The sequence below is a fragment of the Micropterus dolomieu genome, linkage group LG02 (assembly GCF_021292245.1).
Source record: "Micropterus dolomieu isolate WLL.071019.BEF.003 ecotype Adirondacks linkage group LG02, ASM2129224v1, whole genome shotgun sequence".
Classification (NCBI taxonomy): Eukaryota; Metazoa; Chordata; class Actinopteri; order Centrarchiformes; family Centrarchidae; genus Micropterus; species Micropterus dolomieu.
Window position 1 is genome coordinate 14,966,443 of NC_060151.1, and position 27,124 is coordinate 14,993,566.

Genomic DNA, 27,124 nt, shown 5'->3' on the forward strand with positions numbered 1-27,124 from the left:
TTCTCCATGAAACTGAGTTTAATAGATTGTTAAAAATACTGTAAGGCTATGATGCCATTTTAGCAAACATTGACAAGGACGGACCACCGTCATGTGGTCCGGAGAAGCCCAGTACAACAGGTAAATGTCACTGGGTTATTACAGATGGACATACAGTGAGCACACATACACTGACATTTGCAAAATCAAACACACATTGACAAATGTGTCTTGTGTTCAAACTCTTACATTTACACATGTACTGTACACACAAACACACATATATGCATCCACCCCACCCAAAACGGTGGCAATAAACAGAGATTTAGCTGAAAACATAGCAGTGTTCTCTTAAAAAAACCATGCATAGCTTAGTACATGGATGTGTTGTTCAAAAACAAAGTTATTGTTTTGCACACTTTGATCTCATGGTTTGTCAAAAATCTCCAACATGATTACATCAAGTTCTTTTATTTAACCATTATTAACAATCATGTAAACTCATTGGACTATTTTGTTTTACAATAGCCTCCTATTATATTTTGCACATGTAGAAAGTTACATTCTGAACCAAGATAGGCTCCATAACAAAGGAAATAAATACTGAAATGGCAAAAACACAATATAAAGTTACTGTTTTGAAATGGACTGAAGGCCAGTCTTGGCCCAACTTTTCGGATATAAAAACAAATTAAAACACCTGCCTAATATTGGCATCCTGCTATCGTGTTGCAGTAATCACTGAAATACTTATTTCCTAATAAAAGTGTCTTACACATGAGTACAAAACACACACGATACTCAAAATAATAACATAAAAATGACAATAACTGCCTCCAAATGGATTTGTAACAATAAAACAAAGAATGATTTAGCCATTTAGTCAGATTCCCTTATTCAAGCTTATTTTCCAATAGGACAACACGCTGAAAACACATGCGTATAACCTCAAATGATTAGACTCACAAGACATTTAAAGTTGGAACATATGAAAATAACGAAATGGCCAGTTTCACGGTGCTTCTTCTTCTGTCCTTTGGTTACTGGGGTGACACCTTGCTAGAAATATCTTAACATTTTATTCCCTTCACGCAATTAGCACATAGTACTGCTGTGTACATTACCACGGGTGTTCTTCCAAACCTCAAGCGACTAACATGTAAAATTTTAAAGTGCCAATGAGCTGAAGCAAACAGGAAGCACAGGCAGACTCGCCTCACACAGCAGACAAGGGTTTAACTTTAAAATGTCCGAGCAGGCGCGAGTGCACGCACACACACACACACACACACACACACACACACACACACACACACACACACACACAGGGACGAGGATACAGAATTTCCCCATGCAGGCTAATGCTAACCTACACTACAGTAAGCAAATAGGGTTTGGTGTCATTAATATTAATCCAACCTTCTCGAGCAGTGTTTCATCCTACAGCTTTTCCTGAATAAAAGCACATTTGATTTACCACTAGTGCGTGCAAGCTGCTTTTCCAATAATCAGACAATACAGTGGAGTAATCAGCCTCAGAAACACATTCAAATAACTGAACTATTCTTTATACATTTTGACTTGTAGGTATTATATTTTGACACCTAGCTCCGGTGGTAAAGATAATGAAAATGACCAACACAGACTGCAGTGAATCCCCCCACACACCTGATGCTCACACACGTACAGACATGTGGTTTACAAATGTAAAAGTCTTATGTGTGTAATATAAAATATACTCCAGTTAAACTCAAAAATTCAATTTAATGCTTCAAGCACCTTTCCCTTTTATCTTTTACATCTAAACCCTTTTTAACATTTGGGAGACGTCTACGCACATTACCTGATCAAAATAACACTTTCAGTCGAGTTGACTTGGCCTTTTTCCTCTGCGCACCAGCTTTTCCAACATGCGACCCCGCAGAAGGGAACACTTGGACCCTTGGACGTAATTCTTTAAGTCAGCGTAAACCTCATCTTAACTATTTCAAAATTCATAAAGAATAAACTGTACAAAACATGGACTAAAAATAATTTTTTTTTTTTTTACAAAGTAGTCAACTACTCAGGCATTAAGAACAATCAGTAATATCAAATTAAAATCTTCCAGAATGGCATGCAAGGGCCAGTGGGCGGCCCTGAAGTTGACACAACAGTCTGTGGTGATTTTTTATTTATTTTTTTCAATCATGGGAGGTTGTGACCTGCCAGACGATGAGGTGGCTCTGCTCGCCCTTTGTAGGTGCAGACTGCTGGCTGCCTGTAGGCCCTGATAAACCGTCCAACTCACCGCCTTCATCACCTGGGGAGGAAGACAACGAGTCAACAAACAGCGTACCAGGTGGGTCACAGTGAAGACACTGGGCCTATTTGCACCAGTTTTTATAGTCAGACAGCATTATTATAGTAAAACAGATATTGCACAGAATCTTTATTGTCCACAAATGTAGAAATTATTCTTTGGCAACTTATTATATTTGGTATGAAAGACTTTTTGTAAATGTTCTTAGTTGCTGAGGCTGCTGTACAGCACCTTCCAGAGGGCTATTTAATAAATTCAATATATATAATTGCTTGTCACTAATGGAAAACTTGAACGCTACTTGTTGGCTCCGCCTTAGTGAATACATTTTGCATGACCTCTGTTTTTTTTTGTTAATGGTGCCAGTGTTGTGGTATACTCACCCATTCTGAAGTCAATGTAGCCTTCGCCACCACTCATGACCAGGTAGGTTTTGGGCTCAGAGGTCGCTGTGTCAGAGGATTCAGATGGTGGGTCATCTGAGCCTGAATCTGCACTGCCAGGAGGGGGCATTGCCTGACCTGTGACAAAAAATTTAATGACCAGACATGTTTTTGTTTACAAAGAAACCTTTCATCAACTTATAATTACAATTAATTGACATTCACAAAATGGACCATGGCATTTTTTTTCTAATAGAATAGTTGTTGTAGCTCTACTACTGTCATAAATATAAATGGTGCAGATGCCTGTTTGCTTGTGATATCTTCAGGTGTGAAATAATACTAACATGGATTGATAGCTTCTCATTTTATAGCACTCACTGTTTCTGACACCTGATACCACAGTTTTCCTGCATTTTGTCGCTTACCTGGCACGGTGACAAAGAACTTGACAGCATCTCGATGTCCGTGGAAACACAGCTGGGCGTGGGCCATTGAGCAGTATGGCACAAAGCTGCCTGGCATGGCGCCGTCTGAACTGTCATCACCGTAAACTCGTACAGCACTGCCGGGCCGATTTGGCACTGTTCCCGTTGTCTTGTTGGCTTCAGAATAAGACAGAACCTTTTTTTTTATAAAAGCTAATGTACTACTAATGTAAAAATATGGACATTGTCTTGGGTTTGAACACAAATGTCTCATTTCATTTGTCTATTTTGCTGTGCTGTTTTAAAGCAGGGAAGACAGAGACTTTAAAACAAGTATTGTGAGAAAAATTATCAAGAAAGAAGCAGATGAAAGAATAAGAGATGAGAAACAAACACATTTACAAAACAGGCCAGCTGTGGGTAAAGGAGACTGTAAACAAGTTTAACAAGCTGAGAGCAGGAAATGTATAAAAAAATCATTGTTAATGCTTGTTATTGTTTTTTAACCATCCAGAAAACTATACAAAGCAGGGTTATGAACAGAGACAACGTACACACAGTCTCCCAGACAAATGAGGGTTCTATGCATCCGACCATCAAGTAAAAAAACAAAATGAAATCAAAAGGGAATGTTCGGGAGATTGTTGCATGGGGTAAGCCTGACTGGGTTGTGTGATACCTTCAGACAGCGGGATGGAGATGATGACGCCGTTTCCTGTCCCCACCCACAGTCGGCTGCAGGACACCGTCAGAGCTGTAATTCTCACAAACGAGAAGCCCAGCTTACCCGTACCTGCAACACACACAGAACACACACACTTTAATACTGTTTCAATACATATGCGAAACATCTGGAAGAAGGAGTTCAGTATCTACCCAAAATATATAGATGCTGCTCTCAAAATGTCAGGCTCATGAACATATACATGTACAGAAGCTATACACTATAAATACTCTATGTATGTCACCTTAAACAGCATTTAATCTGCTTTTATACAGCAACTCTAGCTGGTACTCCTGATTATTTTCTAAAATGTAAAAATATTGTAGTCAGGTGAAAGTCAGAGAAGAGATAATGACTTCTGAGAGAAGTGGCTGGTTGGTATACAGAGGAAAGCATGTATACCCAACATCTTGCTGACGTAGGGCTCGATGTCCACATCCTGGAGGTGCTGGTAGGTGTGGGCGTGAAACAAGCGTAGAGTTGAATCCAGTCGGATGGACACCCAGATGCCGTCTCCGACCCAGGCCAGCTGCCGCACCTGACTCTCCTTGCGAGGATGAGCATCAAACGACTTCTGCTGAGACGCGACGAGTTGAGATCATGTGATGTTAGAGTATTGTGGAAATGTTAAATGTAGGATTTTCAAACGTTTGAGATAAAGGTACGGTTGTAGCATTATAACTGCATTCAAGTAAGGTTGAATAGGTTGTGGTTGACTGGAAAGGAAAAGTCATTTAGGAGACAGCTGTACCTCTATCCTCATGGCTTTAGGCTGGATGACGTAGATCTTGTTCCTGTAGCCGCACCACACCTTGTCATGCACTACAGTCATACAGCGGATAGAGTGGTGGGGCCGGCCCAGATCCAACAGGTGGTAGTTGGTTAAATCCCACTGACCGTCTGCTTTGGAGAAACAAAGACACTTGAGAACTGTGGATCTCTGTGGCAGAAAATGGCCATCAGAGGTCAAAATGCACCCAAGAGTGTAGATACTATAAAAAAGTCTTTAATTTTAAATAACTTCTCCTGATTTTCACACTTACCAATGCCTCTGTGGAAAATTGCTAAAGTCCCATCAGCCAAAGCCACCAGCACTCTCCCTTTAACGTGCCTGTAACAAGAGGTTAGCCACTTTTTTTTTGAATATTTTTTCTTTCTAGTAGGTATAAATGTGCGTTTGGTGTGTGTCCTTGAATAACTAATTACACAACCGACTTTGTACTCACACTATGCCAAGGATGGAGTCCTTCAGCTTTATGGCATGGAGACACTTCCTCCATCGAGCCACAGACGAGTGGACATACAGACTGGTGAGGGAGAGACAGAGAGATGAAGGAAGGCTGATCAGGGTGCAGTACTGGCTTATTCAGAGTAGATTTCAAACTAAATGAGAACTCTCACACCAGTGAGACCGCCAAATGACTTAAAGCTAAATCATTATCAGTAAAATGTGTACCAAAAGTTGCACTTTCATCACCTCTCTTTTTATCATTTTATTTGTTGTGCCAGCACCACCCTTTATTACATAAGGCTTATGTGTTGCTGCTGCACTGAAAGCACCCTCTAGTGGCTGTTGTCCTGCTCACCATCCGTTCTGAGCTCCCAGCCACATGGTGGGGAGGGCGCTGCTCATCCTCAGGACTTCCCCCTCCGATGGGTCTGAGTCTTCTGGCAAGGAAGTCAGACCATCCTGCCAAGGTTCCCTGCATCACAGAAGGCAGAATATTCAACAGTTGTGTGTTGTCAACATTTATTAACATTTCCTTTGTAAGATAAATATCCAGATACTCTCATTTTAGACAGACATTTTGTTTTGTATATATAACAGCACACGATTTTTCAGAAGACTTACGAAGTGAAGATCTAGAATATTGTTGCTCACCTTTGTGTGTCTGCAGGAGAGGAGTCAGTGGGTCCCACCCCCAGCGGATCAGTGAACACGTGCTCAGTGTAGATTCCTGGCTGGTTTTGATCCGCTCCCTGGTCCTCCTCCCCTTCTTCGCCCACACCAGCGTTAGCCTCCGTCGCTTCGGTTGCCTCTTCCGCCGTGGGAATGCCATCTTCTGCTGGACTGGTCTCTCTGGACAGCTCAACTGTGGGCATTGTGGATCACAGGGCTAAATGAGTGATACAGGAAATGGTGGGATTTCCTACACAGCAATATACAGTAACTGTGCAAGGAAATGGGTAGATTGTCCCTGATCACTGGGGTTGGAAGGAAGTATCTAACTGAAGGTAAGATTGAGCACGAGAGCAACAGGCAGTCCCAGCAGCATCCTGTTTAAAACTGATTCGACACACTTATAATTATTATGGAAATCAAAGTAATTCTAATGATAGATTTGAAATGTCTCTTTTGCTCTTTATTATTTGTCACTTTGTTGTAAACTCTGTCCCTTCATCCAAGTTGGAATACTGTAGGAAAGTAAATTACATTTTTCGCGCAAGCTGATTGCCAGCTTCGTGATACCAGAAACAAGAGACCTGAGTTAAGTCCAAAGAGCTAGCTAACTCACAAATTTCACTCTGTGATCCAACCCCCGGATGGACCCTTAAGCTGTTGCTAGAAGCCCTCTTTGTGTTCAATGCAAACAGTGTGGCAGTAAAACAAATAAGGACATATTCTATCAAAGCATTTTCTCAGCAGAGAACTACCTGAGCCAGAGTAGCCGCTGTGCTCAGCCGGCTGATCAGTGACACCTGAGCTGGCTGTCTGGGGGATGGCGGTGGTCCCCTCTGCTGCCGTCGCACCATCGCTGCCTGCAGAGCCCACACTGGCCACACTGCCAGCCAGTGAAGCCCTGTCACCTTGGCTAGCCTCCAGGTCTTGAGGTACCTCTTCGCCTGCCGGATAATCAGTCTCCAACACACCTTACAAAACAACAAAAAACACTCAAAATTCAGTGCTTCAAGAATAGAACAGAAATGTATGGATGACAAAGACAAAGAAACCCAACCCACACAAACAAAAACTGTGAGCACTCAGCCTACCTGGCACACTGGCAATGCAGACAACGTGGGTGTTGCAGGCGTAGAAGCTGTCAAGTAGGTCAGAGGGCTGACTGGCATCCAGCACCATAACCTTGGTGGAGGAGTGGGTGCTGGTGCACACCCACACCCTACTGGATGTTTCGTCCTGAAGTACCAACTCCTTCTCCTGCTCTGCTTTCTCCTGATCCTGATGGACAACACAAAATCAACTAACAGTCTCCACAGAATTTAAGCCAAAGAACTTTCTGAACTCACTAAACTTAAAAAGTGCTGTCCAGGTCTAAGCATTATAATTATACAAACAACATGGCAGGATAACCACGGCCTCTTCCTTACATTACTTACTCTTACCTTACTCTCTTGCTCCATCTGGTCCAGGCTATTCTGAGAGCCCTTCGTCTGCTTAGTGAGCTCTGATGTGGGTAATGTCCTCCCTCCAGACAGGTTGACCCCTGCTGCACACCACAGCTGGGGAATAGAGAGAGAACAGGTTATAAATATCACATTTTCTTCAAAGTCTAAGAAAATGTACAATTAGGTAGATGGTATGCTGCTTATATTCAAGTGTTGTCTAGTTGTTGACTCACGTACCTTCATAGAAGCATCTTTCTGATCCAGAGGTCTCAAGTATACTGGCACAGGTAAGTTCATTTTGTTCTCCACCTGTCCACCATTTGCTACCTGTTGGGGTGGACACAGGCTTTAAAGATACATCTACAAATGGGCAACACAATCAACACTTTCTGAAGTCAACATCTCTCTGTAACATTCTGCACACGGATACCATCTGCAGTAGCAGCAGGGTCTACAGACAACATCTGAGCTGCTGTGAAAGGTTCTTTAGAAGGTCAACATCACTTTGACTCAACCATTGCAAAACATTAAAATTGCACAAATGCAAAATTGCTTAGATTTCAGTGTTTTTCTAATCATGCTTAATGTGCTGTTTTATGTGCTTTGTTACACTATCACATTGGACAAAGTAAGTGTTTTTAATTAAAAATCTTTTTACAGTTACTAGGGTTTAAAAATATTGCACAAAGGAACTGCTAATAGCTAATTCAGCATTATTGTAAAAGGTACCAAAACGTAAACAAATATCACTGAATCCTTAGCAACATTAACTTCCTGTTTATATCCCCAGAAGCATCATGGGAACTATAGTTCCAACACTTAGAGGTACAGGTGTCTCAATTTTGTCTGAGTGTGGGGCCACTGTGGCAGATTTTGACTTTCCCCTGGTCTATGTGCAGTGCATTAGAAAATAAATCCCATTTTCTCACAATAACACAGAGCTCATATAGCCACAGTGGAATTTTATGACAGCTACATTAATATGTAAACTAAAACGATACAAAATATTTAGGCATTCCCAGAATGTCAACAACTGCACCTGAACATTTACAATGTTCATTTTCACATTATATCACTGGTACCTTGACTCTGTCTAATCTTATGAAGTCTGTCTAATCTTATGAAGTTGGGCTCCATCTGGTGGATATTTGAAATATTTTCTTTAAAATTGTGTGTAAATTGTTTTATAGTCACCGATGTAATGAAACTTGATCCCTATATTCACACCTTCATTTCCTTGTATTTGCTGGGCAGGCTCCAGCCGTGTGCAGTGACTCGTCCATCCTCCTTCTGCATGTGGGCCTTCACCTGTCTGTACTGGGCTCTCTTCAGCTCTCTACGTGAGGGCGAACTGCACTGGTCCTTTCTACAAGAAGAGCAAAGAGAGAGTAATGTGATCAGCTTACAGATACATTATATACATGTACATTATTGCATGCCACAAATAGCATTCCAATTTATCCAATAACATTCAAGATATATTTGGGATGAGTCACGATGGACATCAAACCCAGATGGATTGTACTGTAATGTTGACATTATTTTAGAAAAATAAATACATAATAATTTTAACATGTACCTTTTTCACATCCTTCACCATGTTAATCTTGATAAAATACACCAAACTCACAGGCACTCCATTACTCACTCTTCATTGAGGAAGTCGAAAGTCTTGGACTTCTCTGTAGGGAATTGGGAGAAGGTGCTACTCCTCTTCACAAGGCTGCCCGGGGCGTTGTACTTCACGTTGGACTGGGACTCCACCTTCTTTATAGCAGGGGCACTTGAGGAGGGGCTAAACAGTCTGCTGAAGCTGCAGGTGGCGAAGTTACAGAAAGCCAAAGGGGAAACAGACCAGACAGGAGTGCAGGGAAAAAGCAAGGTACGGGGTCACCAACCAAGGAACCACCACCAACATTTACAGTGACGTAAAGCATGCTGGGAGCTGAGCACTTCCTATCACATTTAACTGGGACTGGATATTGAACAACAGTACTAATAAAGTATCAACAATATCTTAAGTTTCAAGTTAGATAGTTTTACACTTTTACAAGGTAGTATGTTGCATGGGTGTTAAGAATGATGTGTCATTGCCCCCAGTGTAAAAAAACAAAAACACAACAATACCCAGGCAAAGTCTATCTGCGTAAAAGTTGTATACATCCTTGTATAAATAATGCATAATTAAACCATTTAGTATGTGTGAATAAAGGTTTGAATAAACAGATTAAAATCACAGTTCAAAAAAGAAAATACTATATGTTAATGTCTAACTCATTATTTCAGAATGGTGGTTCAATCACACTTTCCATTTCAACAATATAATAGAATCGTCCATGCAGAAAAGATGGGGAAAACATTGTTAAAATATTTACATATTCCAGGTCCATCCAGTGATTTTGTGTTGACATTTCCCAACACGGAGTTTTGTGCTAAAGCTTTGTACGAGCTTACTGCTTAATTCTTTTGCTCAATATTTTCATGACGTCTAATAAAATAAGCCCGATAAAACAAAGATAACACTTCTACTAAATCTGTTAAGATTCCTTTAAACAAAAAAGCATACTGATCTGTAAGTACAGTCTGACTTGAGACAGAACGTGTACATGTATTTAGGCTCCATCCCTCATTAGCTCCCTAAGAGCAGACAGAGTAGGAAAACATCAAAAAAGGCACACAGCAGGCAGGAGACAGGAAAGCCCGGGGGCACAAGGAGAATCATGTCTGAGCAGTTTGTGATAACAACAACTGACGCACTGCACAGAGAGAAAATATCACGGATAAAAACACATCAAAGTTGGATCCATTTGAAATGGAGGAGCACTTCTGTGTCAGTGGTGGGAAAGAGAAGTGGTCTGGCTGGGGGAAGGTTTATTAAACCATCTTTACCTAATTCTGCCAATTCAATAGCACATCCCGGGAAAGATGAGAAAAAAAACAAATGTATTTGAACATTTGAGAGAAAATGTGGCAGTAGGTAATTTATAGGAATATATTCATCGACGCCAACAGGCCGTCAAAACTAAAGCCCTGACAAAAGGTTGTTTTTATTACAAAAGAAACATTTGGGAGTACTTACAACTGCCAGATGCTGGATTTCTTTTTTTCTGCGAGTGTTGGATTTTCTCTCGAGGCCCTAAGGAGGAGGACAAGATGATGTTGCGGATGTCCTACTGCTTCTTACATTTAGATTGATGAGTGAAACACTAAGAAGTTATCATGGACGGAGGTGGTCTCCATGCTCTGCTACTGAAAAACGTTATCATGTTGCACGAGTGATTGTGACAGCAGCAATACCATCTAACTCCAATTCAGAAAATATTATACTCATGTTATGTCATTGTATCATTTTTGCCAAGTAATGCTTTTACTGCACACCAACAAGATTTCCTCTTTAAGATAGGAAAACAGCAGACATCATTCTCACAGCACAATTTGAAACTGGGACTGAGTTTGTATCTGGTAAATACTGTATTAAGACTACAGCATGGTGTGGTCATTTTCAATACTAACCTTAATGTAAACACAAACATGATTATGTACACGTGTAAATTTGCCACCCTTTCTTATGTACCTGATCATCTCTGTCCACCGCACAGCTTCCTGCAGCTCCATCAGTCTCTCTTTGTACTGGTTCCTTTCCATCAGCACTCTGGCCATTTCCACTCTGGTGAAGCGCTTCCTCTGGGCTGTAGGTACGTCACTCTGCCGTAGCACACAATTAAACCCGCACATGACCACACAGAAATACATTTATTGTTATGGGGATGAGCTGCATCTTGACAGAGACAGGACAAACATGGTATATTTATGTTTTTCCATGCATTTACCAATTACTGCATACATTTATAGACAATACTAACAAATCGGACAACAACAAACATGTTATATACTATATGTGTAGATATATCTGCAATCGCAGACATTGTTGGTAAAGACTCACATCTTCTTCATCTTTAGTTTTATGTTTCACTTCCTCCACCTCAAGTCGTACTCTGGAAAAGACCATGTATTACACTCGCAAGACATACAGGAAATACATTTTAATAAAATATATATAAGCAGGGTAGTGTTAAAACAATACCTGCTACCTGCTATGACTTACTTTTTGAGTTCCTCCTCCAGCTCTCTGGTCTTGTCCTCCAGCTTGGTCTTGGCCTGCAGCAAAGCCTCCAGCTCTCCCTGCAACATCTCATTCTCACAGGTCAACTCGTCTACCTTCAAGATCAAGTCTTTATTCACCACGTTCAGAGCATTCCTGGAGAGCACATTTTAGCATACTTAAAACACTCTTAGCACAATTTGACTGGGACAAAGGATTAAGAAGTGGTGGATATCATATATCCAAGTCATGACACAAAAAAAACATTAAGTTTTGTACTTACTTTGTCTCAAGCAGCTGTGAATTCTCCTGAATGAGATTTTCAACTTCCCGGCCCATACCTAAACAGAAGCGACGATGAAATTAGAATTACATTTTTTTTTAAATGACAACAAGCTGCAGCGGTGACTACATAAGCACTACAGATGGTTAAGATTCAACACTATAGATTATTCTCAATAATGTTAAAATCCAACAAAGCACTACGTAAGACATGAAATATCTGTTAGTGAGATATTTGTTACTGTAGGTTTCACAGTACAAGAAACTGCCACAACACATAAACGCACAGCACATGTCACATGACTGACAGGAGAAGGATGGATAGAGTGGGTGGGGTCTTACCAATCAAACTAAGGTCTGAGAAAACCATGCAATCCAAGTCAGGCGGAAAGAACAAGGCAGAGAGAGAGAGAGAAAGAAATGCGGATATAGTTTGAGACAGTGGAATGACCATAAATGATGAAGGAGCCAGAGCTAAACGTGTAGTTGTTGACTCCACAAGCAAAAGGCGCTGTTGGGTCTCTAAAGCTAGTTAGAAACGGCAATCGCAGCGGTACAGAGAAGGAAAACAGGAAAATACACGGGCAAAAAAATAATAAATTTAAGCTGTAAAAAGAATAGTTAGGCCAACAAAGGAAGCATTGGACTCCATCATTCATGCACCAAACTTAGTCAAAAGTAGTCAAAAGTCAACTGTTTTCAAACTTAACGAAGAACAATCTGTGAGCTAAAATGATGGCGGAAATGAGAGTGACTTATGGGTAGAGATCAAAAGGACATTATTGAAGAATGCTTAGCTAAGGAAAGGTTTGAGGTCATACACACCAGAGTACTCCACTGGGATTATGGACAAAAGCCAGAGGATGAGACACGGGAGAGAGAGAGGTGATGTTAACATGGGTAGATGGCTAAACAGCTGGACCAAAGCAAGTGGTATAGCATTGCAGCAAACAGCAGGTGTTGGGAGTTACAAGGAATCTAAAAGTAGTTGTATCAGTATTACAACAGCTGCTACTCAAACACAGTAGTAAAGTATATCAGTATAAAAGCGATTACAGATGTAAACAAATATATAAAAAAATTTGTATGCAATACGTTTCACTGATACTGATACACATTGTGCTCCACAGAGTCTATTGTTCTCTAAATCAGTACACCTCAAAGTGACCTCTTAAGTGTGTTTTTATGCCATGGCCAAGTGAATAAACTGGGGGGAAAAAAAGAAAGAAAGAACATGCATCCATCTATTTTTAAATGTTACATATCTTCATGTTAATATTATTGTTTGGGTTACCTGTAGTTTAATCAGCAGGGAACAATAAGGACTAAATCTAAAAAACAGAATCAGTAACTCTCATTTTATATTTATATTTATTTACTTTCTCAAATTCAAAAGGTTTCGCTCTGTGATAGGTGGTCCCTCTATAACTGAAAGAAGCTTAATTCTCAAATGACATCATAACTAACCAATCACATTTAACCTCTGAGAGGGAGGTATCGTTTATTTATAAAGTGACGATTTTTACCAAGTAGAAAGCTGATAATAAGAGGGGCTTCTACAACTGAAGTAAGTGGTTATTGATGGTTTTGTTAGTGTCCTTAAGTTGCTTTCTGCTTCTTATTTTTTTTGCTTGTTAGTTACTTTGTGGTCTGTAGGATTTTATTAGACATCTACCAGCCAATTACAAACAAGTATTTTCCATGGCCATGGTCACAAATAACATGTATATGCTTATTTAATATTCACACAACATGCAAATCTCTGGAAACTGAGCTTGTACAGAACTAGTGTGTATTCTAAATACTAAAGTTCCAGGGAAAGTGTCAGTAGGGTTTTTCAGCTAAACAATCATTCAGTCAGTTCATTATTGAAAAGGAGACAATTGATACAGACTTTTCCAACATGATGTAGATGAAATGTATTCACAGGATCTGACAGGATTCCTGCTACATTATTCCATTTCTGTGCTGCATTGTTCCAATGAAGATGACGTTTTTACTCACCCAGCAGGTCGGCCCCTTCATCAACATCCCCTATGAGTCCGGTGCCTGCAGATGACAGCTCTTCAAACAGAGAGTCTGTATTGCGGTCAAATGCCATGTTCTCAATGCCTTTAGTAGGGGTGCTAGAAGAGTAATCACAACAGGAGGTTGATGTGTTGTTACCTGTTGTGCTGATGTTACTACCTTTGTTTAAAACTGGCCTGACAAGCATGTTTTTCGTACTACCTGCAGGGTTTGTATCCAATGAGATCCATGACCAGCTCAGGGGTGGACTCTATGATGTCCTGCACATCTGAGTTGTCCTCATTTTCAGGCAAACCTGCATAAGACAGCATGTGCCAAAATACCAAAAAGAGGAAAGGGTGCTGTGTGTGAGGATAAATCTAGAACATTTTGCATCAAATAGGACTTTTTTAGATTCAAAAAATGTATGCCAAACCCTTTCCCCCACAAAAAAGGAGAAATGCACAAAGACCAACAAGTTTAATACATGACTAATGAATGTGATTCTATGAACTAGTGCTGTTTTACTGATGTTTGACCCTACCCACTGATATGGATCTGGTTCCCGGTGCAGCCTGCACCTCCATGCTCTTACTATTCCCATCTTCCCTCTCCATGTCCGAGGCTGTGGTGGACATCGGAGTAGCTGACTTGGAGCCAGTGAAGTCCGACAGCTCATCCTGTAACGAAAGGGGGCTTACTTACAGCAATATTTAATAATAATTTTTTATTATTTGTTTATGTTATTTACACATAGCCATTGAAAGTCAAGGGTCAACATGACAGGGAGACTTTTAATGAACCAGTGCCGAAATGAAAAAACTAAAAACATACAGAACACATTCGGACCACAAAGAAAACTACAGCATAACACCACAGTTTGCGAGCTAACAGGACAACATGGTTGGGCAGGTTAAAAGTACTAATCACAAGCTAGAGAGTTCACTACACACGACACATGCACTATAACAGAAGACACGAGCTCTTACTTTGTGTAGAGCTAGAGCATCTTCATTGTCTCAAAGAGAAAATCTACCTCTAAATCCATTAACACAACAATTTAGAAGTTTTTTGGGAAAGTATAAATCCTGAAAACATCAGGGAATCTAAAAGAAATACTATGAATTAACACCAAAAAGGAAACAACCCTGAAACACTAAACGATGGATGTGGATGCATTGAGAACAGCTTTCAAATCACAGGGAAATGCACAGGGAAAACATGAGCAACACAGAGCTAGCACATAAAAACACACAAGGAAGTCCACGCACAGCTACACGGATTTGGGGGGTGGGGTGGGGGGCTTCACAGAAACTCAAATTAACCACAGCCACAGTGGGAGCTGCCATTCTACCACTAGAGCACAATACGACACAAACCCACATGATTCAAAAACTAAAAGCCGTTTAGAAGAAACTGAACAATGCAAATCTACTGGACATCAGATCTACACAACTACAGCATTAAAATACAGAATACTATTAAAATGTATGATGCTATTTTTATTGTACAATGAGTGATCAGAAATGTTACTGTTATGTTGAAGATATGCATAAGTGAAGCAAAACTACAAAGAAGCGTATGAAATAAAAAAAACTCATGCATTGTAGAGGCCAGATGCAACCACGCTGTTATTGATTTTAACAGATGAATAATTTACCAGTTCCATCTGTGACACACCTGATTGTTGTGTGCGCCTAGATTTTGAAAGAACCCAATGTAGCCTTCGTTACAGGACATGGTTGCATGTAGCACGATCTAGCACAGGTGGTCTGTAAAGTGAGGGTCTATAAATGCACAAAGTGAGAGGCGACGCCTTTGAAAAGATGAAACAGCATAGTGGAGGAGGCTACTGAAGGCCACACACACGCAAACACAAACACTGCGCTGTCTGCAGCCAATGCAGGCGTGCTGCCGCCGCTGGCACTTCCGCCAGCTGCCACTCATCCAACTACCTTGCAGTCGTCTGCCAGTGAATTCCCCCAAGAAGAGTCCTGCGCACTCTTACCCTCCATTTCCTTTGGGGGGTCGACAAAGTCCAACTGCTTGGGGGGGGAAGAGTAAGAATGAAGCTCACATGTGCAGAAGCAAAAATGCATACACCCCTAAGTGTGCATGTCTGTGTAATTAATGTGTGTGCGCGCACATGCTCTATTGCTTGCAGTCTAGACTAGACAGTCTGCACTGTGAGGTAACCACAACAGATTCATCTTCAATAAAGTTAATTCATCTTTCAAAATATCAAGTTCAGTAATCTTTTCCTGTATGTAATGTACCTGTAGTTTTTTATATAGATACAACTGTAGAGGAAACAATTAGTTTTGACAGACAGTAATCATTAGTCGCTGTCCTGACCAAATGGCGTCCTTAGACAAAATACCTTGGAAGTTGTACTTGGACTGGTAAGTAAATCTTAGGATTTGTAAAATTGCAGCCAAATGTTTGGTGTTTTCACTTAATAAAAGAAGTATTAATCAGTTAAGAAGTACTAATAGTGTTTTTCATCACTACCTAAAATTAAATATTATTCCCATGAATTGTACCAATTACATAGCTACTGTTTAAAACAGTACTCCACCAATTTAGTAATGTTCCCCTTTACATTTGTCAGGCTGATGGGACAGGATAGAAATTGATGCAACAGATCCAGAGATAACGTGTTTTATTCCACACCCTTATCCCATGCCTCAACTGCTGGCAATTTGGGTGTGTTGTGCTAGTAGCAGGTAATGTAGCCTTGAGCCGCCAGTTTTAAGCAGAGATGAGGAGTGGACTGCTGATAAGCTCACTTCTCTCCAACTCCACACTCCACTATTTTTCATTTTAAAACTTCAGCCCCAAATGATATTCCTCAGATTTTATGCCGGAGTCACCAAAGGGTTTGTGCAACTTTTTCACATACGCAGTAGTGCTCCCCTGACCTGTAAACAGAGTTTGATATGTAAAATCGGTGGAGTTCCCCTTAAATGGCATAGCTTTGTCACACTTTTACTGTTTTATTTACTTTATTTAATGAACTGTATGAAATTAATTGTTCTTTTGTAATTTATTTGTAGCTTTGGCAATATTTTTGTTTTACATTCATGCTAATAAAGCTGAATTGAATTGAATTGTCAAGGTCCATTTGAATGAAACAAAAAGTAATGATTTAGAAAATATAATTATTCCAGTTTAAAAGGCAATGGGATGGTCTTGCTTATATGACTCATATCGTGCATGGAGATAAGATCATGACTGGCATATGTTCTTAAACTGTTGTTCCTTTTCACTTGAAACGTCACACACTCCCATAAATAAATATGACATCTCCGTTAAACTCTAAGAGCGTGTCTGCATATCAAAGCCGCTCGTGTTCAAAAGCTCAACAATAACCGTCCCGTAGCACTGATTACGTAAGAACCAATCACATTCCAGCAAGCCCTTTTCTCCCTCAGTGACTGGCTGCGAGCCATACAGCGGCATCACTCCCATCATGCATCACGCCACAGAGCTGATGTCCCAGTTTTAACAAAAACGCAGCAGTGGGATGAATTAACATTGTCACCCTCCAGGTCCGAACTGCCACAGATAGCCCACGCAGCAAACACAGTTTTCAAGAGTACCAATCACTGTTAAAGAAAACAGCTTATTTTTAGCTGAGAAAACATAACCATTATAATGTCTATGTTAGAACAATGTTTTGTATTCCCAGTAGTATTTAAAGCAGTTTAACATGAATTGAAATGACTCAAAACACACTTCACATAATAAAATTCAACGTCATAATTTGCATCAAAAAGAAGAATTGCTGCTGCTGCTATTATAATATTCATGTGATACATTTAATGATCTCCCCTGACTGATGCACCACGGGAACAGACACGTTTGCATTTTCATCTATGGCTAAAGAGGAGGATGTCTGAAAACAGAGGTGGCCTTGTCAAATGCCTGCTAAGATTTGCCTACACGCTCGAGCCTCATCAAAGGCTCTCTATTTTTAAATAGATCCAAAGCCAAAACTACTGTCTTCTAGCACTGGCAGGAGGGCTGGAAATACTCAGCCAGGAAATGGGATTAAAGCCATCATATCATTCTGCATATTTTATGCATTTCTTTGGGCATGTTTGTATGCTGTTGACACTCATTTTGACCAAACAGCTAAAACAGTAAGAGTGTTCAGGTGTAAACCATTTAGTGGGACTAAATATATATAATATAAAATACTAAATATGTCTTAATCATTTAAGATTGTTGCTATTCAGACTGGACAATAACCAGATGCACAACTGACACTGATGAAATAAGGAGGAAACAATGAGGACACAGTCTCAAAGGCAAAAAATAAATTCTGTCTTGTGTTTTTGTGTCTGGACTATAAAGACATAACACTTGTTTCTCACCACGCTGCACTGCATGTCCGGCGTTCATTTCCATTGTAAACTCCCAATGTTAGTTAACAGGCTGATTTCATGTAGTCTGGACCAGACATGAGTTCATTCTCTGAAGAAAAATCACCCTGGAATCATGGAGTCATTATTTCCCACCAACACGACACATACCTTGAGGCTGGTATTGGACCGTGGTTGTGATGGGTCGGTAAACCTCCAGCCCTCTGTGCTCAGTGTCTCTGCCTTGGTCTGGGGGTCTGGGGTTAGCAGGGACACCCCACCAGACGATGGAAAGATCCCCAAAGAAAGAGGCCGCTCTCTCCTGGAGTGACAAGAAAAGACTGGTTCTCATCATGCTTTGTCAAAGGCAAATCATGGATCTTGTCTCAGTCCTTGTTGTTAACTGAAGTGTTTGCTGTGGCAGTGTTTTGATTTGCAGTTACTTGTTTTTACAGTTTCTAAGATAAACTACGCCATTTGAAGTTCACATAATCCTGTTCACAGGTTTGTCTATAGTGTTGTATGCCATGGAAAAATAGGGTTCTTCCTGAGGAGCCTCAGAAGTGTTTCTCATTCATATCACATTGGAGTTTTTTTATTAGTTTCTGATTTTGATTACCATTCTTGTTGACATTTAAATAGTAATTACGACTAGAAAATGTTTGAAATTTCTGATTTGTTGGTCTTGGCACTTGCTAATTCAAAAGGCCTCACATCTCTCACAAGTCTGTGTAATTAAACCCAAATGTAATGGAGATGTTGTATTGTCAATGCACAGTACTTCAGTCCTAACACGACGAACTCTGAATCACACAACCTTCTTGATAACTTGAAGGCTCAAAAGTCATTAACATGGGAATCTTTCCCATCTGTACCATCCATGCCATGTGACATGAGCACAGCATTTCTACAAACTTATCTGTAGTGGTCTTACCTGACTCGGCCGGCCGTGCTCGACTCTGAGGTCTCACTAATCTGCTGCATTTTGATCCTCTCTACGTGCTCCATATAATTATGGATCATCTGCAGAAGTCAAACCAAAGAGGAAGCTAGTCATGAACGTTGTTAATGCCTGTCTCGACAACAGTTTACTTTTCTTCCTTCCCCCTCCTCCTTACCTCTGTGTGTCGCTGATGGAGAGAGTTGTATTCCTTCTTGAGCTCCAATTCACGTTCTTCTAATCTGCCAACTAAAACAGAACACAACACTGCTCAGTTTGAGGTAGTCCAGGATCACATAGATAAAAATAATTTTAACAATTCAAAATCTAGCAGGCAGGATCAGGACCACAAAATCCTTACCAATAAAACACTACATATGCAGTGTTTCCCCTAGGATGGAGTTGTAGCAGTGGAGGTTAAGCAAAGTTTTGTCAGAATATGAAACCCCAACACAACATGTGTCAGCAGCATTGCTCTTGTGTCCATGAGCATGCGATGCACATTAGAATAGCTTGAAATTTCAGTGTTCTCCCATAGTTTTATGTGAGCTTTAGATGAATGTTTCCCCAAGAAAATTTTATGTTTCCAGTGACAAATATGAACAAATAGTTGGAAAAGCTAGAGCAGATAATAAAGATTTGGGGAAAGTAATTTGGTTGGTTATGATGCTCTCCACAGTGATTTTACATCTATGGCACAGCATGTTTTGGGCGTCACCCCCTAAAACCCTGTTAGTATGACCTCAGAATCATTATAGAGTGTTCATGTTTGCCTTTTGTGTCTTCATTTTACAGCTCTTGACATTTATCTGTTTAGATATCAATATAAAAAAATAGGCAACATGAAAAACCTCCTCCCTTCTGAGATGCATTTTATTTGCACATTAAAATCCAATAAGAAACGTCTCCTCATTAGCTTAAAAGGACTAGTTTGTATCACTTTTGCTTTGCTAACCTCAGCTCAGCTTTTCCAACAACCACTTTTCAGACTCATCTGAAAACTGAAAAATAATTTAATCAGTCTGTACAGGACAGAGCTTTAGGCAACACCTGTTTAGTCTAAGTTTGTATCTGATGTTCTCAACATTGGACAAGTAGGTAGTAATAAAATACAGCTACCAGTTACTTTCTATAAATTGAGCTAATCTTACATAGAGCCATAAAACGTAGCCTACTGTAATGTTATAAGCTTTCCTGCTCAGCGCCGCAGTCTGAAGGGGAGGGGAGATGTTAGCTAGCGCAAACCGGTGTTGTGCCGAATTCTGCCTGCCTGCCGAGAATTGCATGCACCTCACGGGTGGTAACGCTCATTTATGCTGAGAAAAGAAGTGGATGCAAATCTCGGCAGGTAGCCTACAAAATTTGATCTGCCGAATTATGCATCCACCTCTTTGGGTCCTTCTCAGACACTTTGCAGTGCTCATTGATCAAACAGCATTATCACCACATATATTTACTGAATGTCAAGGAATGGTACTTCTAGTGTAGTGTATTAAAATATTAAGACTCTAAACGTTCATAAAATATATACTTCCAATCATTTATCACCATTGATGAAGCCCACAAAGAATATTACAGCATTTAAAAGCATTATTTGGAGGTGCATGCAATTCTCGGCAATCAGGCAAAACCCGGCACAACACCAGCTTCACTTTTCCAGCAGGTGAGGAAACAACAGACAGACGTTTCTTGATCTTGAGAAGCTGACACGCTGTAACCGACACATACATTTACTGCCAGAATATTTTCTTCCGCTCGCGGTCACCGTCACTTTCTGCCGCTCGGACAATCAAACTCTCGCTACGCACGTCCCGAGCATATACAGTCTATGGTCCCCAGTGACAAAATTTGTAGCGCATAGTTTAATTATCGTGGGAAATTTTAGTAGTGGCGGTTATAATTCAGCAGCGGCGCTTCTGAATGCATATAGGGAAAACACTGATTTGTATATAAGATATTAACTGTATTAAGATTGGAAACATTGGGGAAACAGCTCTGTCCAAAGGTAATAAACTCCACCTCCCAGCATCTGTAATGCTCAGTAATTAACACTTTTTGTTTGTACAACCACCAAAGTTTCACAGGTATTACGTTCCATATTATTTCTTTCCTATTTATTTCCTTGTCTCCGCTGGTTGCAATTGCTCAGAGACAAGAAATAGTCCAGCATAACACCGCCTAAGACACCGCTTCACACTTTGATTCTGCAGATAAAACAAGATATAACCCCTGTATACAGTATATCAGATGGTGAGCTTTAGAGTTGCTAGTTTCCCTGGTTCCACTCTTGATGCTAACCTAAGTTACTTACTGCTGGCAGTAGCTTCACATTTACTGCACAACCATAAGAGTAGTATCAACCTTCTCGACTCTCCTCAAGGAAGCGAATAATAACATTTCACAAAATGTCAAACAACTTTTAGACCTTTATTGTACCACATTGTACTACAACCTTGTACATAGAGTGCATGTCCCTCTTACATTGTATTGCTCTAGCAGGCAGTACACTGGGACAAGGCAGAGGGTGTAATCTCACTCAAATGAGTTTTAAAGTGACAAAAACACCTAATCCCCTATTACCCTGTCAGCTCTATCTTAAGCCACGCAGAGAGTGACTGCGGTAGACAGTGTAAACCCTGGATGCTATCAATTACAGCAGCTAAAGCTTCTGCATGTTGTGTGACCATGTCTTGCCTATGTGTGTATTTTGACATCACCGTGGGAATTCATTCTGCTGTCATGAGTCATCGAATTCATGGAGACATGTAATGAACAGCTGAAGTGACAGCTGAAGATGAATGTGCAGCTGAATATTGAGGCATTTATATTGATGAAATTCCTAATTTATTTACCTAAAAAGCTGTTTAACCACTGACAAAACAAGACCTTTCTCTCTGTACTATCCAATCTAACATGATATGGAACACAAAACTGGGAAGTCTAGAGGGTGAGATGTGTGTCTGTGTAAAAATATTCATCATCAGATTGTTGGATGCCTTTTGCTCGTCCAATGCAGTATATCAAGCTGAGGCCCTTACAAAAAACATTATCCTAAAATAGAGAATTTATTTAAGAGGAAAGGGCATCACTGAGATTATAAATATCAGTCTGATGGTATTGTGAATGAATAGAAATGACCCTCAAATGTCCCTACTGGAAGTGAACAACAAAAAACAAAACTAAATGAGTTTTTCTCTTCAGTGCCAGGCAAGTGAAAATAAAGCCTACGCAAAAGTAGGAGAGTGGATTCCAAAATATGAGCTATACTGCTGCTGCTTCTATCATCTGCTACTAACTGTGGCCTTATTAACTCACTCTACAGTGGCTGTGGACTCTGTCCTAGATGCCTCAGGACACAATCATCTCAGGTGCTGCATATGCAGTAATGAATGAACGATTTACACTGGGAGTGGCAGAAAGGGTGGACTGAATACACTGACTATTTGTGTGGAGCACGTACACTAATTTTATCCAAACAGGGGAATGGTTAATTATGAAATTACAAAATAATTTCTCTGAGCTTCTTATTAAAATAAAATCCCTGAGCTTCTTATGTTTGCCTCGTTAATGCTTCTGCTAACAGTGAGATATGGAAGAATTTCATGTTGGCATTTTCTTCCCTCACACAGCTTTGTGTGAATGAGTGTTTCACTTTAACCAGCTGTGTTGCTTTGCCACGAGATACTGGAGCAGTTACTATGTGAATCCACTAGTTCCAACGAGATAGATGCAAAGAGCCAATCATCACTTTCCCTCCATTCCTTAATCCACCAATAAGATGGGGGGTAATGCACTGCCACATTAGGAGGATGGGAATAACAGAAATCCTATAATCCCATTACTGTTACTCCCGCAAAGAGGGAGAAAGAGAATGCGAATGTCTGAGGTTACACACACACACATACGTGTGTGTGTGTGTGTGTGTGTGCAGAGAGAGAAAGTAGCCATAACAAGCCGTGAGAGAGCCATCAAACAAGTAAGGTAGACTATATAGAGGGAGTAGAAAACGACAAGAGGAAGAAGGGACTGGCTTTATACATGGGAACAGACATATAAATAAAAATTCATGCTAAGACATAATCACATTTTCAATGAATGGATGTTTCTCCATAACACAATAAAGCACAGTGAGTGTGAGGAAAAAAATACATGGTGTAATGAATTATCACAGAACAGGTGTGTATGCGTGTAATTTTGTGCTTACTCTGGTCTACGTAGTTCTTGATCTTGAGCTCCAGTTGCCTGGAGTGGGACTCCATTCTGTCCACATGGTTCTGCAGGTCCTTCTTATCCTGTTCATGAGTGTCCTCAAACTCAATGAACTTCTACTCAAGGACACACACAAACACACACACACACACACACAGTTTGGTCAGACTCACAGGCACTTAAAGGTACTTAATCCAACACCCATCAAAACTGTTACTAATAGTCCGATGCTTTTTAAAGTAACAATCACAGTTTTTCTCATTTTCTAACAGTAATGTCTCACCATGGTTACTAAGATGCTGTATCTAAACATTAGTGTTGCAGCTTCTCAAATGAGAGGACGGACTGTTGGGTAAAAACAAGACATCTGAAGATGTTGCTTTGGAACTTGGAGTAGCATTTTTTTTAGACATTTCATAGAATCAATTAATAGATTAAAATGATAAGCATATTCAACAATACTGAAATTCAGTAGCTGCAGCCCTATACACACACGTACAGTGTGTTACATAATAGCAGAGACCACATGTGCCACTGTGACGGCATAACTTTCCACAACATGTACCATGACGATAAAAATATGTCTGAATGGGGATTAGAGGGACAGGATCTTGATTTTATTGGTTCATCCGGGAATTCCAGTTCCTTCCAGTTTCCTTCTAGGCGGAGACCACTGAGTGGGAAAGTGTACGTGTGTGTGTGTGTGTGTGTGTGTGTGTGTGTGTGTGTGTGTGTGTGTGTGTGTGTGTGTGTGTGTGTGTGTGTGTGTGTGTGTGTGTGTGTGTCAACCACATCCTGTCCAGATGAGTAAGCCAAGGTCTAATGTGGCCCTTCCTCTTCTGGACGCATGAGTTTTACTCTACACTTTGATGCACAAAGACTTGCTACAAGCTGCTAAATGACTGAAAAATGAACACTGTATTTTGTCTCTCTCAGGAATAAATAAATATTTTGCATCTGTAGCATTACGTTTGTTGCAGATTTGAAGTGGCCGCTACAGTGTTTTCATTCAGGTTTGCCCAGTACATATGTTCAGTATTAATTGTGCTAATCTATTACATAATTATTACATACTATATCATTTTTTTTAAAGCAAAAGTACCCAAAATTCACTGATTTCAGCTTCCTAAATGTGAATATTTGTTGGTTTTCTTAGTCTTTTATGATAGTGAGCTGAATATCATTGGGTTTTACACTGTTGGTCAGACAAAACAAGACATCTGAAGAGGTCGTATTGAACATGATGAGCATGTTTCGCTATTCTCTGACATTTATGGACTAAACCATTAATCAATCACTTGAAAAAATAATCACCTGATTCATTAATCATGAAAATAATTGTTTGTTACTTACAGCCCAAAAATAATGCATCATGAGAAAAAATATGTAAGAAAACCCATAAAGAGCAATGACTAAAACAGCAACCACAGTGCAGAAACTGGAGAATAAGTTTCACCAACTGAACAGCTGGCAAGATGCCTCATACTTGATCACCATCAATGATTTTCACACAGTCATCAATTTCATAAGTAATTTGTACTTTTAATTTTATGTCTTTGTCTTCAGATTATATTAGAGATTAGAAGAAACAAGGTTGCAGTTATAACTGAGCAGGGAGGATGATGGTCAATCCAGGCAGAAAGCGTGAGCTGTTCATCTCATGTGGAAGCAGCCAACAAAAAAGAAATGTGACACCTTTTACTACTCTGGAAAGATGGGTGTATTGACACCAGAATTTGACACGTCTACCCCCCCCCCCAAAAAAAAGGAAAGGGGAATAAATGCAAGAATGCAAGCTGGCTGACGTTCCCTTTCTGCTTGTTTCTGACAAAGGATCACATGACCTGGAAGTAATACCTTGCCTCTCCAACAGGCTCAGCTCACTCCTCCTCAGGGGTGTGGACAAAGACTCTTGCCCTAGACAATCCCCGTAAACAGTGGTGCATTTATATTTGACATAATATGTCTCTACAACAATGAACGATACACTTGTATTGTCAATGTGCACGTCCATGAGTGTTTGCGCGCCTGGCTTGTCACACAGCTTCAGTGTCACTGTGTGAACGGAGGGGTCTGTGTCCACAACTTACTGGGCCAGCGTCCCCGCTGTTCTGATGCCCCGAGTCAAATAAGCAAGCTGGGACAGACGGTCTAAGTCACATCTCATTGCCCTTCATTCAAAAAGCTCAGGACCAGGAGGGAAGCAGATTCACACATCTTAACCACACACATCTCAGGCATCACCTCAGCCAAAACAACATCCCTGACACACACACACACACAATGTCTGATCAAATTATGAATGAGAGTTACAAAATGCACCCATTTGGTTGCTATTTGTTCCACATCCTAAACTTTGTGTAGCAGCAGGTGCCGAGTTGTCAAGAGCACCTGCTCAGCCTGTTTAAACAGTTGTACTGTCTTCTGTGGCTCTGAGGGGGCTTCCCAGAGACTGAAAGAAATAACTACCTATAACTCTCGCAGCTTGGGTTTACAAACTACAAATTTATAACTGAGAGAGAGTGTTATAAAGTAATGGTATGGCGTTTAAAAGATGTGGGCATTTACCGGCCACAGAGAGTCTAATGAGAAAAGCAGCATTACGACAAACATAGGATTCAGCGTGTTTGCAGCTTGAAACATACAAATAACTAAAAGTCTGGATATCTCTGCCTCTTCTGCATCAATTTATCAATTTCAACTTTTTTTTTTTTTTTTTTTTTAAATCTGTCCCTGAACTTGTTGGAAGTACACTACTGAAGTAATCCTTCAAGTGAGAGACTGAAAAGGCTGCTATCTTGATTTCTAAAATGTTTGACACAGCTTTCTATAATTAAGGCTTTGTGTGCATATTAATGTTGTTTATTGGCTATCTTGGATACAGTGTGCAGTGCACAGACATATCTGATTTAGTGAGTAACTGATTATGTGGGTGATGATATTGTTGAAGTGTGTAGCACAGGGATGAAGGGTGGAAATAATGACCTCCTAGCAGTGCAGGGGGTGTGTGTGTGTGTGTGTGTGTGTGTGTGTGTGTGTGTGTGTGTGTGTGTGTGTGTGTGTGTGTGTGTGTGTGTGTGTGTGTGTCTTTATGTATGTTACAGTGATGGCTCAAAATGCTGAGTCACTTCACCTGCTGCTTCTTCAGTCAGGGTCCCACAGGGCTCAGACGTGACTCCAATATCTGATGCAATAGGAGCTGTTAAGATTATATGTGTGTTTGATTTAGAGGCGGTCATGTTTCAGCCTTTGTTGAGGTAGTGAGTAAGAACTCCCATCCTTGAATAAGAGATCCACAGTTATGTCACTAAGCAGACACAGATAATACAAAGAGAAGGGCCATTTCAGCCTGAGGCACGATGACACTGCCTTGTTTACATCCCTATTAAGCACCATGGCAGTGCGGCTGGGACGCTGCCGGGCCACGTGTATAGGTTATTTCACAAAAACACCTGAGGCAGCCTTCATTGCCCTCACAAAAAGGATGCTGGCTACCCTCCCAGTGCTCCTTTTTTTCTTTCCCCGGCTCCATTCAACTCACCTCTTCTGCGTGTTTCCTCAGCGCTTTCTCCCGCTCGTACTGGGTGATGAGCTGCTCGTTGTCCTCCTTCAGCAGCTCCAGCTCCACTTCGTGCTCCTGGTTTTCCGCGAACACCGAGTCCAGGTTCTCCAGCACGGCCACGACCAGCGGCATCAGCTCCTTCACCACGTCCTCGTCGTATTTACCAATGAGCCGCTCGAACTCGCGGTAGATGGAGTTGGCCAGGCCCGACACCCGCTCAGACATCATCGCTGATGTCCCCGGGTCGTCCTGGTACACAACTCCGTCTTCCAGCTCCATTTTAGCCCTCTCCCTTTCAGCAAACAAGGACCAACGCGGGCTTTTCCGCCTTACCCCGCCACTATGAGCACTGTTATCCGCTTAATTGAAAGCAGCGTTTCTTCAAATAAACGTACACATTGAGGACATTACAGGGCTGGACTATTACGACGCAAGACAGGCTACGTGGATATCTTCCTCCTTTTCCCTCACTTGTCCCATGCTGCCTTCAAGTG

The 27,124-nt window shown here is 40.7% G+C and overlaps 1 protein-coding gene across 11 annotated transcripts; it reads right to left on the reverse strand.

Annotated features, from left to right (window-relative positions):
* spag9a (sperm associated antigen 9a) lies at positions 1–27,124 on the reverse strand. 11 transcript variants are annotated; one of them, XM_046029363.1, is made up of 32 exons: positions 26,610–27,124; positions 23,064–23,184; positions 19,038–19,108; positions 18,854–18,942; positions 18,091–18,241; positions 15,508–15,594; positions 14,097–14,232; positions 13,775–13,868; positions 13,550–13,671; positions 12,371–12,382; positions 11,888–11,902; positions 11,547–11,604; positions 11,267–11,419; positions 11,105–11,156; positions 10,736–10,866; positions 10,241–10,297; positions 8,810–8,974; positions 8,389–8,527; positions 7,399–7,488; positions 7,159–7,275; positions 6,808–6,994; positions 6,472–6,687; positions 5,699–5,909; positions 5,403–5,519; positions 5,043–5,123; positions 4,860–4,927; positions 4,568–4,719; positions 4,219–4,393; positions 3,772–3,885; positions 3,093–3,269; positions 2,665–2,802; positions 1–2,281 (listed from the first exon to the last, which is right to left on the reverse strand). In XM_046029363.1, exons 1-32 carry the CDS (start codon positions 26,907–26,909, stop codon positions 2,163–2,165), a joined length of 3,915 nt encoding a protein of 1,304 aa, XP_045885319.1. In that variant the 5' UTR covers positions 26,910–27,124; the 3' UTR covers positions 1–2,162. The 11 variants fall into 11 exon arrangements, with proteins under 11 accessions (XP_045885319.1, XP_045885333.1, XP_045885312.1 ...); XM_046029377.1 differs by having other exon boundaries at positions 4,568–4,716; positions 15,508–15,597; XM_046029356.1 differs by having other exon boundaries at positions 15,508–15,597.